The 16,628-nt window shown below is 41.5% G+C and overlaps 1 protein-coding gene across 2 annotated transcripts; it reads left to right on the plus strand.

The window, feature by feature from the left end:
* The first annotated feature begins 213 nt into the window (after window positions 1-213).
* aqp4 (aquaporin 4) lies at window positions 214-7,574 on the plus strand. 2 transcript variants are annotated; one of them, XM_014169185.2, is made up of 5 exons: window positions 214-379; window positions 1,607-2,087; window positions 2,611-2,791; window positions 6,135-6,215; window positions 6,478-7,574. In XM_014169185.2, exons 1-5 carry the CDS (start codon window positions 276-278, stop codon window positions 6,528-6,530), a joined length of 900 nt encoding a protein of 299 aa, XP_014024660.1. In that variant the 5' UTR covers window positions 214-275; the 3' UTR covers window positions 6,531-7,574. The 2 variants fall into 2 exon arrangements, with proteins under 2 accessions (XP_014024660.1, XP_014024653.1); XM_014169178.2 differs by having other exon boundaries at window positions 222-379; window positions 2,611-2,775; window positions 6,478-7,572.
* Window positions 7,575-16,628: the final 9,054 nt, after the last annotated feature.

Genomic DNA, 16,628 nt, shown 5'->3' on the forward strand with positions numbered 1-16,628 from the left:
ATTGTAAATTATGTCTTGAGTGTTGGAGTGTGCCCCTGGCTAACAGTAAATACAATAAATAAAATTCGTGACATCTGGTTTGATTAATATATGGAATTTGAAATTATTTAGATTTTTTCTTTTGATACTTAAGTATATTTGAGCAATTACATTTACTTGTGATACTTAAGTATATTTAAAACCAAATATTTTTTTACTTTTACTCAAGTAGAATTTTACTCTTTGCCTTTCAATTGAATCATTTTCTATTAAGATATATTTACTTTTACTCAAGTATGACAATTGGGTACTTTTTCCACCACTGCCTTCAAGGTCGCTTCCAAACTTTCCAAACTCACTCACACGCACTTCTCCACAGCTCCAGACACACCATTCCCACGTAAGTAGTTACAAAGGGAGTACAATGACTGTCTTGATTACAATAGTTATGTGTCCGACTTGCGTCTGTGGTAGGTTCATGAGTGCTTTGGAATGTTAAAGTTTTAGATGTACTTGTTTTTATTTGTAGCCTAGTTTATAGTTCGTGGGTAATATGCCATCACAAATAGGCTTACGTTTGAGTGGAGATTATACCCGCGTTAATATTTCAGAAAATGTAAGGAGTGAAAATTGTCGGTAAGTTTGTCTTTCATGGCCTGTACCATTGGTTTATTGATATATTTTCCGTTAATTTTGTATGATAGGTTAACCTATTTATTCCTTGGTGATATGGATGTATTTTCAGCCTACCTGCATTGTTAGTTATTCTCACTACATGCATGAATATAAAAGAACACGTGTCCCTTCTGCAGCCTAATATATAACCTTGGTTATTTTTATAACGAAAATGGCATTGTATTATTTAGTTGTTTTTTCTGTTGTGTTCTCTGTCCTGCCCATTTTGGTAGGCTTTGGTCTGCACCTCTCATTCTTATTCGGTGTGGTGGTTGTTTACGATCTCTGTTGTCCCATCGTCTCTCTTCTGCCCACTTGCTTCTCTCCCATCTTTTGCTTCCCGGAATGTTGAGTGCGCAGAGCGAGCCACTCAAATGGAACACATTTCCATAGGAATTACGCGCAAATTAGAGCTAGAATGGCAGAGGAACTCGAAAGACTTCATGATGGACAGCGATGATCTGTCTGTTCCCTATCCAAACTGAGCAGAGCAGCCTATATCCGCAGTGAGGGGATGTTGATGGATATTTTTAAGCTCCAAGTGAGTGAAGCAGGAGGGCACCTGATTTCCCCTTGTCTCTTTTCTCACACTGTTTTTGTTCTACCCTTCCTTCCTTCCTTCCTTCCTTCCTTCCTTCCTTCCTTCCTTCCTTCCTTCCTTCCTTCCTTCCTTCCTTCCTTCCTTCTCTCTCTCTCTCTCTCTCTCTCTCTCTCTCTCTCTCTCTCTCTCTCTCTCTCTCTCTCTCTCTCTCTCTCTCTCTCTCTCTCTCTCTCTCTCTCTCTCTCTCTCTCTCTCTCTCTCTCTCTCTCTCTCTCTCTCTTTCTCTCTTTCTCTCTTTCTCTCTCTCTCTCTCTCTCTTTCTCTCTCTCTCTCCTCCACCTTACCCTCTCTCACTCCTCTTTTTCATTATCTCCCTCATCCTCTTTCCTCTCTCTCTCTCCCTCTCTGCAGGACGTGTTGGTCCCGGTGTGTGATTCCTTTCTGTGCCGAACAGTGCCTACCCATCTCTTCTCCTTCCTGGCCTGCGTGTTGCACTAGTGACAGGATCATGGCTGCCTTCAAGGGGATCTGGACGCAGGAGTTTTGGCGTTGCGTCGGGGCGGAGTTCCTGGCAATGATGATCTTCGTGCTCCTCAGCCTGGGTTCCACCATCAACTGGGCGGTTGAGGAGGAGCATCCACCCCACCCTGACCTGGTCCTCATCTCCCTTTGCTTCGGACTCAGTATCGCCACCCTGGTCCAGTGCTTCGGACACATCAGCGGTGCCCATATTAACCCTGCGGTGACCACTGCCATGGTGGTGACCCGGAGACTCAGCCTGGCAAAGGCTGTGTTTTACCTCCTGGCCCAGTGTCTGGGGGCCGTGGTGGGGGCGGCTGTGCTCTACGGGGTTACTCCAGGCTCCGTCAGGGGCGAGATGGGCGTCACATCAGTAAGGAGGAGGGGGGAGACTGACTCTGGACTTTAACATTGATAATCTGGATGTGACTGAAATAGTTGTCTTAAGTGTAGAATGAATATAAGTTGAGTGCGTGGAGTCTTTTGTCTGAAAGCCAATTCTGTTGACTTATTTAAACTGATTATAGGGTATGTTAGCTGTTTTCATCATCATTGAAGAGAAACTACACACTTAGAATTAAAAGGTACTATATCTAGAGCTTAAATATGTTATTTGGCTGGCCTCATAAGCTAACCCAGTTGGCACAGATGTCAATTCAACATCTATTTCACGTTGGTGCAACGTAGTTTCATTGAAATTACATGGAAACAACGTTGATTCAACTAGTGTGTGCCCAGTGGGAATCCTTGAACTCTTTTTGGTTCCATGTAGAACCCTTTCCACAGAAAGTTTAGGAAATAGGATGCCATTTGAGAGTCAGACCTTGTCCTCATGTCTTCTGCATGGGTTTACATCCTGTCCTGTTGGCTAACCAAGGTCATGTGACTCTACCCAGGTGAACACCAGTATCTCCGTGGGCCACGCTCTGGTGGTAGAATTCTTCATCACCTTTGAGCTCGTCTTCACCGTGTTCGCCACCTGTGACTCCAAACGCAGCGACCTGAAGGGCTCGGCTGCCCTGGCCATCGGCTTCTCTGTCTGCATTGGACACCTGTTTGCTGTGAGTAGTACCTCAGGTAGCCAAAATAGTTAGCAACACTTCATCAGTCAACAAGGAACACTAACACTAACACTACCCCTACCCCTAAACCTAACTCTAGCCCAACTCTCAACCCTAACCTGTTTTCAGCCATAGCTAGGGTTGCAAAGGGAGGGTATATTACTGATAACATTTAAAGTTTACCTGTAAACTATCAGAATTTTGGTAATTTTCAAGGTTTAGGGGAATTTTATCGCATGACATCTAGTGGCCATTTTGGGTAGCTACTTCAGATTATCACAAGCATCTATCTCTGGCCCTCTGTGTGGCCTTATTACATGTAAAATATATAAAATCATCAAGTATGATTAAAACATGTAATGACAAAGCTGTAAATCATAAATATAAAACATCAACTTAATGAATACCATTCATGAGTGTTTCAGCTTGAAATATGTTATACATATTTTTTACACACTTGTATTTATTTTACTATGTCAATTTGTCTTTGTGGTAAATGTTTTGGCACCAAAACAGACAGTAGTTGGAGTGTTTTCTCATTAGGCTACATTTTAAATTAAATTTTTTTGTAATTTAGCAGACACTCTTATCCTGAGTGACTTACAGTCAGTGCGTTCCTTTTAAGATGCCTAGGTGAGACACATCTTAGTTATACATTTTTCCAAAATAAATTAGCTATCAGCAAAGGCAGTGGTAGTAGGAAAAAGTCAAGTGTAAGTTCACAAATGGCAAGGGAGTTCTTTTTATTTTTTTTGCAGGGTGTGGGTGTTAGGCGGAGCAGCACAGGGGAACACAAGAGCAGACTCAGACCAGAAAACAGGGATGAATTACCCAAGATATTTATTGTAAGGGAGAGATGAAGTGCAGATCCAGGGACGTTCGGATGAGTTGTAGGAAACCAGATGTGGGGACTGAGGTTGGAGTGAGCTGCGTTGGGACAGGGTAAACAGGTCCGTAGGGTAATCCAAGGAAGTGATGGAGAGTTGAATCCAGAACAGGGTAGCAGGGTGATGAGATGTTGAACATGAGACAGGAACTAGAGACAGAGCGGCAAAACTGTAGTGAGAGGAGAAACAGCGTCAGGCAAGGAAAAAGGCACAGCAGGATACAGGATCTTAAATAACAAATAGCTAGCAGCATGACTGACTGAACAGAGATTATAATCTGGCAGAGTGGAAGTGGCAGGACTGAGTATTTGTTGAGGTCTTGATTATGGGAATGGGTTGCAGCTGGTGGGGAACTGCTCTGACTCCAGCACACCTGTCTCCAACCATACAGAGAGAGAGAGAGAGAGAGAGAGAGAGAGAGAGAACTAGGGGAATGGCTGCAGGTCAAGGAGACACCGGATGTCCACTAGGGGGTGTGGCAAGAGCAGATGTGACAGTGGGTGCTGTAGGATTATTAAAGATACTCTTTGAAGAGGTAGGTCTGATGTATGGCCAGGGCTCTAAATTTTTTTTTTTAATTGGTAGAACTGGAGCTCCCAAATTCCAAAAGTTTTGAGCACCACATGATATTCAGGAGCACCAGGAAATCATTTTTTTTGAATGAGATACAGTCTGTATTGGGTTTATATGAGTTTCTAGCTATTTTTGAAGCACATGTTGTGTCATGGAAACTAATATGTAACACTGCAAATTATAAAAGCTAAAATGTTGATAGGAATATTTTTTATTGAAATTACAAAGTCATTTGTGGAATATTAGGTTTCTACATTGTTGTCACTAGTTACCACAGCCACAAATTCAAAAATTGCTATATTATAAAAATGCATGAAAACAAACGCTTTTTGGTATTAATTTAAGGTTAGGGTTAGGTATACGGTTAGCAGTGTGGTTAAGGTTAGGGTTACATTGATGGTTAAATTTAACACCGGATCTTAAGAAGAGAAATAGCAGAAATTGGCAGGGTTTAGGTATAATTATGACTTTGTGGCTGTGGTAACTAGTGATGACCCCTTTTTTGATCTCCTTTTCCTTTATTTCTGTGCCCCCAAATGTTTAAATATACTGGTTAAAGTTACCAGGTTGTGAGCTAGCTAGCCAATGAGGTAACATGACTGAACAAAGTATAAACAAATGGTTAACAACTTCGACACGCGAGTAGTTTTAGAACAGACTGGGACATGGTTTTTAACGTAAAATGTGGTCCCTGCGATAGCAAGATAGAAATGTTGTGCCGAAAATCTCCCCCCTGCCAGAATTCCCCCCCCCCCCTTCGCGTTCTTCTTTGCTGCGACTTGCTTGCTAGTTGAGATTTCTGCTCTTCACCCCGTTGTCAGTTTAGCCTACATTTCACTGATCTTAGTAGCAGAAAGCATTTTTGTCTGCAGTTTTCGGTTTGGCTATTTGTTTCAAGTGGATGTGGCGCCCTGGGCGAACCCCCTATTCAGCGCCCGCCCCCGCCCACACGGCTGGCCATGTCGCCCGTACCTAAATCCGCAACTGATTTTGTATTAGTCTATAAATAAATCTCTTTGCTAAAATTTGTCATCTCTCCCATGTCTTATTCGACTAGCATTTTTGAAAGGGTAAGGATAATAATTCAGCCATAGTTGTTCTGAAATCTTTATTGCTTGCCAAAATTTTACTCCCTCCTCTGTTTAATATAACACACATACATTAATTATTCAATTTGGTTGCCTATCCTGACGTGAAGTTTGTTCTATAGAAAGTATTTGATTCTGATGTGTGTCACAGAAAGTATTTGACTCTAGCCACAAAATTAAGGAAATTAGAAGGGGGGGATTCTGGCAGGGGTGAGATTTTCGGCACAACACCTGTTAAATGGGTCAGATCTTTTGACCTGGTTGGGCTAGAAGCAAGCCGTTTTGACTGTAGTAATGATGCAACATTCACACAAACGAATCTGCACTCGCTTGTTTCTCTAAAGCACTCAGAAATAACGGTACAGGGTAGCCTGATGATTACAATAACTATTATCTTGGTTATTTTTTCATAGTCCCAGTGCTCCCAAAATAAAACTTCTGGTCCCACATCAAAATATTTTGTTGCACTTTAGAGCCCTGCTATGGCGATTTCCTCTTGAACTATATGGTCTATCCATCCACTAGAAACTCATGGACGATATGGACACATATATAAAACCGGAATACTACTGTATATATGAAAACATTTTGAATAACACAAGTTGTTGAAATATAAATTATCCAAGTTACCATAGATTACCTGTTAATTACCAAAATTACTGAATGTTCCATTGCAACCCAAGCCATAGCCAGTGTAGGAGTCTGGTCATCCTATATCCATGATGGGTTGCCAAACTGGCCATGTTGCTACATGGGGCCAAATTAACCAGGAAAACTACACTAAGTAGTATCTCTATACTCTTCTGTTTAGATCCCCTTCACTGGTGCCAGTATGAACCCTGCTCGATCATTTGGACCTGCCATGGTCACCTGGAGCTGGGAGAACCACTGGGTAAGAGAGAAGAAATGATACACAATGCACATACAACCACATGCAACCATATACAAACTACACACAATAATATACAACCACGTGCAATCCCTCAAACAAAGCCAAATACATCCTCTCTCACAACTTAACTTATATACATCATATACATCACACACACTGCTATGCTCTCACAATGACGTACCCATAGACACACACATGGACACATACATACCAACATGGGTAAAAACAGTATACTAATAGTTCTCCCTCTGTCTCATCTCAGGTGTACTGGGTAGGCCCAGTGGTGGGCGGTGTGACAGCTGCAACTCTGTATGAGTACTTGTTCTGTCCCGACCCTGAGCTGAAGAGATGTTATACTGAGGTCCTTTCCAAGACTGGCTTCACCTCCACCAAATATCGTGAGGTCCAGACCAGCTTAAGGGCAGACCGTGACCAACTGGCGAAAGAACACCCCTTCACCGTGATGGATGTGGAGAGAGCCGAACAGAAGGAGAGGGAGAGGGAGACGTCAGGGGAGGTGCTCTCATCTGTATGACTAGTGAGGTGCACTGGGAGAGAAGACCAGACCACTGTACAGTCCCCTAACCTATACCCTTCCCTCAAAGAGACTGACCTCTTATAGAGACTGATCTCTGATGGACTGACGTCTTAAATACTGACCGACCTAAAGACTTTCTCTTATGACTGACCTGACCTCTTACAGAGACTGACTTGCTACGCAAACTGACAGTCAAAGACTGCAGACTGACTATAGACACAACAATAGACTTGCCTTCTGTAGAGATACAGACAGACTTAACACATACAGCATACTTTGTATGTAGGCACTTGCAATATAGACACAAACACAGACCAACCCCTAGATAACATACAGCAGCGGTCCTCCTTTCTCAGTGTACGTGTTCAAATCTCCACCCTTTCTACTGGGTGCTCCTCTCTTTCTCTTCTTATCCTTTATGGCCTGAATGATCTATATGAGATGTTTCTCCAATAGCTAAAAGTTATTGATTTACTAATTTATGAGTTCATATGTATGTAACAGTGTTGCTTTCATCCCTCTCCTCACCCCAACCTGAGCTTGAACCAGGGACTCTCTGAACACATTGAAGACAGTCACCTTTAGAAGCATCACTACCTACAGTTGAAGTCGGAAGTTTACATACACTTTGGATGGAGTCATTAGAACTCGTTTTTCAACCACTCCACAAATTTCTTGTCAACAAACTATAGTTTTGCCAAGTCGGTTATGACATCTACTTTGTGCATGACACAAGTAATTTTTCCAACAATTGTTTACATTCAGATTATTTCACTTATAATTCACTGTATCACAATTCCAGTCGGTCAGAAGTCTACATACACTAAGTTGACTGTGCCTTTAAACAGCTTGGAAAATTCCATAAAATGTTGTCATGGCTTTAGAAGCTTCTGATAGGCTAATTGACATCATTTGAGTCAATTGGAGGTGTACCTGTGGATGTATTTCAAGGCCTACCTTCAAACTCAGTGCCTCTTTGCTTGACATCATGGGAAAATCAAAAGAAATCAGCCAAGACCTCAGAAAAAAGATTGTAGACCTCCAAACGCCTGAAGGTACCACGTTAATCTGTACAAGCAATAGTACGCAAGTATAAACACCATGGGACCACGCAGCCCTCATACCGCTTAGGAACGAGACGCGTTCTGTCTCCTAGAGATGAACGTACTTTGGTGCAAAAAGTGCAAATCAATCACAGAACAACTGCAAAGGACCTTGTGAAGATGCTGGAGGAAACAGGTACAAAAGTATCTTTATCCACAGTAAATCGAGTCCTACATCGACATAACCTCAAAGGCTGCTCAGCAAGGAAGAAGCCACTGCTCCAAACCCGCCATAAAAAAAGCCAGACTACGGTTTGCAACTGCACATGGTGACAAAGATCGTACTTTTTGGAGAAATGCCCTCTGGTCTGATGAAACAAAAATTGAACTGTTTGGCCATAATGACCATCGTTATGTTTGGAGGAAAAAGGGAGACGCTTGCAAGCCGAAGAACACCACCCCAACCGTGAAGCACGGGGGTGGCAGCATCATGTTGTGGGGGTGCTTTGCTGCAGGAGGGTCTGGTGCACTTCACAAAATAGACGGCATCATGAAGGAGGAAAATTATGTGGATATATTGAAGCAACATCTCAAGACATTAGTCAGGAAGTTAAAGCTTGGTCACAAATGGGTCTTCCAAATGGACAATGACCCCAAGCATACTTCTAAAGTTGTGGCAAAATGACCTAAGGACAACAAAGTCAAGGTATTTGAGTGGCCTTCACAAAGCCCTGACCTCACTCTTACAGAAAATTTGTGGGCAGAACTGAAAAAGCGTGTGCGCGTAAGGAGGCCTACAAACCTGACTCAGTTACACCAGCTCTGCCATGAGGAATGGGCCAAAATTCACCCAACTTATTGTGGGAAGCTTGTGGAAGGCTACCCGAAACGTTTGACCCAAGTTAAACAATTTAAAGGCAATGCTACCAAATACTAATTGAGTGTATGTAAACTTCTGACCAACTGGGAATGTGATGAAAGAAATAAAAGCTGAAATAAATCATTCTCTCTACTATTATTCTGACATTTCACATTCTTAAAATAAAGTGGTTATCCTAACTGACCTAAGACAGGGACTTTTAACTAGGATTAAATGTCAGGAATTGTGAAAAACTGAGTTTAAATGTATTTGGCTAAGGTGTATGTAAACTTCTGACTTTAACTGTATCACTCCACAAAAGCCACAGTCCTTGCAGAGCAAGGGGAACAACTCCTTCAAGGTCTCAGAGCAAGAGATGTCATCGATTGAAATGCCACTAACGCGCACCGCTAACTAGCTAGCCAATTCACACTGCTTACATGTGTATAGAAGATGTGGCAGGGATGAACAATGTTCATGAATAAAGATTATTGGAGGTGGGTTGGAGAGATTTATTCTACTTGTACTGTATTCATTTTTACTCTTTTACTGTCTCCCTTCCTTATGATTTTTGCTTTTGTTAATATGTCCTCCCCTCCTATCCCTCTCATATTTTGGGCTCGATTCAATCCGTAGCGCGAAGAGCTGCGCTACAGGGCATAGGAATTTAAAGGCAATTTCCCCACGTTAGTGGAGACTGCATATCTGAGCTCGATCGGAAATTACCTTTAAATTGCAATCACACTATAGCTTCAGCTATATGAAGAATTCAAGCCCTTAATCACAGACACACACACTTACATACACTCTCAGACTGGTCTTCCTCTGTTTTAGGTAAGTACTATAATCTATAGAGTGATTGCATAAAAAGCAGATAATGTAGCTGTTTCATGTTGTTTTTCTACTGTTAATATGTTGGACATATCTCTTAAATTGAATATCAATTGTCTCACCCTTGAGCTGTGCTGTAGTATACTGAGGTACCTCATAACTAAGAAAGTTAACTGGCCGATGGATTGGTTGATAAATTGATTGATTGGTTGATTTAGAAACATGATTTATGATGTAGAGCATTTTTTCCATTTCCCAGCACTATGGGATACAATGTTTTCCAAAACAAATCCCCTGCATGTTTGAGGCTAGAAATGGTTAAAGCGTTGGGCCAGTAACCGAAAGGTTGCTGGATTAAACCCCCGAGCTGAGAATGTAAAAATCGGTTGTTCTGCCCCTGAGCAAGGCAGTTAACCCACAGTTCCCCGGGGGCCGAAGACGTGGATGTCGATTATGGAAGCCCCGCGCAGCTCTCTGATTCAGAGGGGTTGAGTTAACTGCGGAATACACATTTCAGTTGAATGCATTCAGTTGTACAAATTACTTGTATCCGCTTTCCCCAAAGTTAAACTGGTGTACTTACCGCTGTCTAACAGCAGAGGGCACTAACGACTTCAGGAAAGGCTTGAGTTGGAAGTTTTAGGGAAAGCGCAGTATGTGTGTGATGTTCGTTTGTGAGCGCATAGGTATGTGCCCCTTACGGAAAAACAACATGAAAAGCACATGGGATTTGAACTCTAGTGCTGAGCCATTAACCAAAAAGTGTGGATTTTTTTGTGACAACTAATTGACCGACTTTGGTTATTTTATTTGAATTCCGTTTATTATTATTTTATTTTTTTGTGAACTCAATGCATACATTGAACATTTTCTCTAGAGATAAAGCAGATCAAGCCAGAACTGTGCGATGTAGTAGGGAGATTTAGTTTCCAACAATATGCTACATAGTTCAGCCCAGAAAACATTGTAATTAACTACAATGACCATAATCCGTTACACACCTACTTGTACGGTCTGTGTGTTTCGTATATGCTACCTCAGGTTAGTGTGGGCCAGACACGGAGAGAGAGATGAGAGAGAAGAATGCATGATCACTAGAGGGATAGAGAGCAGTCGTGAGGTATCTCTACCTGAAAATATTGATTGATAGTTGATATTCAGCAGTCATAAAAGTATACCTTATTTACTTTGAAAAACTAATAAAATAGGGATTTTGTCAGGCAGCATAGGAAGTAGCTCTATATAGATGAGATGATGACTTTGAATTAAATAATAGTTATCAAATAAAACAAATGTAATATACACAAATTAAGTATTTTATTAAAGTAAAGTCATGTGAATAAATTATATTCAATGACTAATAAGCAGTAATGGGCAGTCACTACCATCATGGGACTTTTATTCATGATTTTATTGTGTGTTGTTATAACATTCAATCTGCATAATGCATAGTGCATTTTATTTTATTGTGTTACTTTTTTTACTTCAGTTTATTTAGTAAATATTTTCTTAACTCTGTTTTCTTAAAACTGCATTGTTGGTTAAGGGCTTGTAAGTAAGTATTTCACGGTAAGGACTATAACTGTTGTATCGGCGTCTGTGACAAATACAATTTTGTATATAGTAATCGAAAACTAAAATGGAAAAAAACATAACGTTTTTATAATCGAAACGTAACTGACCTCAAAAATAATTAATCATTCAGGACTATTGAACTCACAATCTCTTAGTTCCCAGTTTTTTATTTATTTCACCTTTATTTAACCAGGTAGGCAAGTTGAGAACAAGTTCTCATTTACAATTGCGACCTGGCCAAGATAAAGCAAAGCAGTTTGACACATACAACAACACAGAGTTACACATGGAGTAAAACAAACATACAGTCAATAATACAGTAGAAAAATAAGTCTATATACAATGAGCAAATGAGGTGAGATAAGGGAGGTAAAGGCAAAAAAAGGCCATGGTGGCGAAGTACATACAATATAGCAAGTAAAACACTGGAATGGTAGATTTGCAGTGGAAGAAAGTGCAAAGTAGATATAGAAATACTGGGGTGCAAAGGAGCAAAATAAATAAATACGGTAGGGGAAGAGGTAGTTGTTTGGGCTAAATTATAGATGGGCTGTGTACAGGTGCAGTAATCTGTGAGCTGCTCTGACAGCTGGTGCTTAAAACTAGTGAGGGAGATAAGTGTTTCCATTTTCAGAGATTTTTGTAGTTCGTTCCAGTCATTGGCAGCAGAGAACTGGAAGGAAATGCAGCCAAAGGAGGAATTGGCTTTGGGGGTGACCAGTGAGATATACCTGCTGGAGCGCATGCTACAGGTGGGTGCTGCGATGGTGACCAGCGAGCTGATATAAGGGGGGACTTTACCTAGCAGGGTCTTGTAGATGACCTGGAGCCAGTGGGTTTGGCGACGAGTATGAAGCGAGGGCCAGCCAATGAGAGTGTGCAGGTCGTAGTGGTGGGTAGTATATGGGGCTTTGGTGACAAAACGGATGGCACTGTGATAGACTGCATCCAATTTATTGAGTAGAGTGTTGGAGGTTATTTTGTAAATGACATCACCGAAGTCGAGGATCGGTAGGATGGTCAGTTTTACGAGGGTATGTTTAGCAGCATGAGTGAAGGATGCTTTGTTGCGAAATAGGAAGCCAATTCTAGATTTAACTTTGGATTGGAGATGTTTGATGTGAGTCTGGAAGGAGAGTTTACAGTCTAACCAGACACCTAGGTATTTGTAGTTGTCCACATATTCAGAACCGTCCAGAGCAGTGATGCTGGACGGGCGGGCAGGTGCAGGCAGCAATCGGTTGAAGAGTATGCATTTAGTTTTACTTGTATTTAAGAGCAGTTGGAGGCCACGGAAGGAGAGTTGTATGGCATTGAAGCTCGTCTGGAGGGTTGTTAACACAGTGTCCAAAGAGGGGCCAGAAGTATACAGAATGGTGTCGTCTGCGTAGAGGTGGATCAGAGACTCACCAGCAGCCTGAGCAACATCATTGATGTATACAGAGAAGAGAGTCGGACCAAGAATTGAACCCTGTGGCACCCCCATAGAGACTGCCAGAGGTCCGGACAACAGGCCCTCCGATTTGACACACTGAACTCTATCAGAGAAGTAGTTGGATAACCAGGCGAGGCAATCATTTGAGAAACAAGGCTGTTGAGTCTGCCGATGAGGATGTGGTGATTGACAGAGTCAAAAGCCTTGGCCAGGTCAATGAATACGGCTGCACAGTATTGTTTCTTATCGATGGCGGTTAAGATATCGTTTAGGACCTTGTGCGTGGCTGAGGTGCACCCATGACCAGCTCTGAAATCAGATTGCATAGCGGAAAAGGTGCGGTGGGATTCGAAATGGTCGGTAATCTGTTTGTTGACTTGGCTTTCGAAGACCTTAGAAAGGCAGTATTCCAATCTTTCTGCTACACCACCACACCTGTGTTAATAACTGATTCCACCTGTATTTTTACACTTACACAGTGAATCTCAGCTTTGTTAAAAATATACTCATATCACAGTGATTCAGGAGTAACATTAAAACAGAATAATATACGCCCCACCAACATTAGACAACTATACAGAAAACCCTCAAATTGCAGAACTAAGTCAATTAAATCAATGATAAGAGAATAGTCAAGATTAACTGATGACTAAAATAGCAGTGGAGATGGCTCTCTTTCACTGAGTGCAGAGATGTATTATAGGTAATGAATGTGTGTAAGAACACTAGATTTTGTGGCGCAGCAGAAAGATTAGTGCACCTCCAATCCAGAGGTTGTGAGTTCAAACCACAGGTGGCTTATACTTATACTTATGCTTATACTTATGCTGAACTGTGTACCACTAACTTTAAATCCACCATTTCATTAATGTCTCAGCACTGGTGGCAGTGTCAAAACATATATCCACACACTCTCAAAAATAAGAGTATGGTTACGGTACAATGTTTTTCCCTGGTTTAAAAAAAGGCCAAATGTACACATACGGTACATTCAGAGATACACATAGGAATTCATATGGTACTGGTCGATACCTTTTAGGGGACATGTGTGGATAATCTATTACAATGGTACATTTTTGTACACAATGTATTCAATATAAGGTACACTCAAACACACTTTGAAATGTAGCTGGTGGCAATGTGCTGGCTCGGGCTCATGTTGTATTTGTGCCAACTGTCAATAGAAATGTTGTACGAGTTTGTCACGCCCTGACCATAGAGAGCTCGTATTTTTCTATGGCAGAGTAGGTCAGGTCGTGACTGGGGGGTTTTGTCTAGTTTATTTATTTCTGTGTTTGGTTCTAGTTTCTTTTTTCTATGTTGGAATTTTTGTCTAGTTTACATTTTCTATGTGTTCTAGGTTCTTTTTTCAATGTTGGGGTTTTTGTCTAGTTTACATTTTCTATGTGTTCTAGGTTCTTTTTTCTATGTTGGTTTTTTTGTATGATTCCCAATTAGAGGCAGCTGGTCATCGTTGTCTCTAATTGGGGATCATATTTAAGTTGTTGTTTTTCCCACTAGTGTTTGTGGGAGATTATTTTTGGTTTATGCATGTTGCACCTCTTCATCGCGGTTTTTTGTTTATAGTTGTCTTGCATAGTTTCACATATGAATAAAGATGTGGAGCGATACGCACGCTGCGCCTTGGTCTCCTTTATACGACGACCGTGACAGAGTTAAAGTGGTTTATCATTATGTTGAAGGTTGAGCACCTTTTCTGACACTGTCAGTTCTGTGATCTTGGTAAGATCTTGTGGCAATCAAGAGCTGCACTGTGACGAAATTACTGTGCATTTTCCAGCAGTTTAATGACAGCTGTTTCATAAAGTTAATTTTAAACTTTCAATAAGTCACTGACAACTAGCTGCAAGTCAGTTACTGTACATATCAAAGGAATTTAGTGTAGCTTATGTGCCACACTCACTGACCTGATGGTATGGCAGGAAAGTTAGCATTACAATGACCTGTATGACGTGCACTTATGCCAGGTATTCACAAGGCTGGAAAACAGAAAATTTTCAAGCTTATTGTCTCAGTACAGAATTCAACAGAGCTAATTAATTGGGATGACATTACCTCTCATGGGAGACCAAAAAGAGCTAATTGCAAGGAGCCTCCAATAAGCCACACCTGCAATATTCTGAGAGGCTGCCACTGCTACAGTATGCTGCCAATTAGCAAGTAATGTTTATCAACAGAAGAGTCAGTTAAGGCACAGTAGTTTACTGGTGTGTGTTATTGTGAGTTTTACAATAATTTACTGACAAATGGTTTCAAGATAAATTACTGGAAAATGCACAATAACCTTTTTACATTGCAGCTCATTAGTGACACTTGCTTTTACAAAGTTTGCAGAACAGACAGTGTTGAAGAAGGTGCTCAACTTGCATCAGCATAACCATTGTCATGACTCTCTCTCTTGGGTGAGGATCATAGGCACCAGATCAACTTGGCACAGGGCAAACAGATAGCCCCCCAATGATTAAGACAATTTGTGTATTGCTGGATCATCATTTTTAGGCTAGGGTTTGGGTTTGTGCGATTTACGAGGTCAGTGACGTTCAGAATGAGACTGATATGAGGAAATGATTAATGGCTGACTGGTATGATAAGGATATATTCTGATATATTCTTGAGTTAATTCGGGAAACATTAACTCTTTTAAACAAACTTTTTCCATGGAGCCACAAGTTACTAATGAGTTAATTGTTACATTAATAATTTACATATTTATTAGACCTTACGATGAACCCACCTCTATTTTGCCCTCCACCTAAATCATATGTGATCACGTGAAAATGTGTTTTTTCTATAAGGGGTTAGAGCATGTCTTGTGCGTGCATGTGTGTGTGTACAGTAGGCCATTCCCAGGAAAGTGCTTAGTAAACTGTGCTGTTGGTACAGTGAAGCCCCTCTCTCCTCACAGAGCTGTGTTCTATCATGTGGCAATTTCTATTTATTAAATGTGTTTATATAATTGCTCCATTTAAATTAATTGGAAGGAGAAAAAACACATTCTCATTAAAAGTTAAATGACCAGAGAAGCAAGACACAGACATACTGTAGTTGCACATAAATACCACAAGGACATAGCCCTTTCTGTGTGTCCCTGTCTCTATGTCAATACTTTGTTATTTTGCTGGAAATTCTGGCAATGGAGATATTGGGAGTTGTGTCTGAAATCATACAGCCTCCTTGTACAGTGAATGGGAGGCACCATATAACACGACTGAAGGAGAATGAAAGAGGGCAGGAGGATGATTACCTAAAAATGAGATTAAAACTCACTTAGTTACAGGCTAAACAAAACACTGAGAACGAGCGCGCGCACACACACACACACACACACACACACACACACACACACACACACACACACAGCCATGTGCAGCCATTGTTCTTCCACTGAGGAAGTAGACAATTTAAATATTAAAAGATGTCTGACTGACTTGTGTTTAATATTAACCACCATGGTGGATATCACAGGAGACCAATCAAAGGAGACATGCCTGAAGGGTGGCTCTGCCCACATGCCATCTGTCTCCCTGACTGTCTGTGGCACAATATTCAACACATCACCACAACACTGCTATGGTATCACAAAGTCAACACTATCCATTTGGTCAATAGGGACCATATCCTTCTGGGTGGGAAAAAACAGCAATTGGACCACCTGTGGTACATCGTCGGCATGGTAATCTGTCGGGACGCAGAAGAGGGAACACTAGAATGAACAAGGCAACCTCCAAAAGGATCAGGAGAGGATGGCAACTGGATATCCTAACTCTGGATGGATTCCAATAGTAATTACGCATCACTTTGCAAGCCAGCATAATGTTACTTGCAGGTGTAACCGATGTGAAATGGCTAGTTAGTTAGCGGTGGTGCGCGCTAATAGCGTTTCAATCGGTGACGTCACTCGCTCTGAGACTTGAAGTAGGGTTGCCCCTTGCGTTGCAAGGGCCGTGGCTCTTGTGGCGCGGTGGGTAACGATGCTTCGGTGGGTGTCAGTTGTTGATGCGTGCAAGGGTCCCTGGTTTGAGCCCAGGTTGGGGCGAAGAGAGGGACGGAACCTACACTGTTACATTGATGCTGTTGACCCGGATCGTTGGTTGCTGTGGAAAAGGAGGAG

This window comes from Salmo salar, chromosome ssa23, assembly GCF_905237065.1.
Source record: "Salmo salar chromosome ssa23, Ssal_v3.1, whole genome shotgun sequence".
Taxonomy (NCBI): Eukaryota; Metazoa; Chordata; class Actinopteri; order Salmoniformes; family Salmonidae; genus Salmo; species Salmo salar.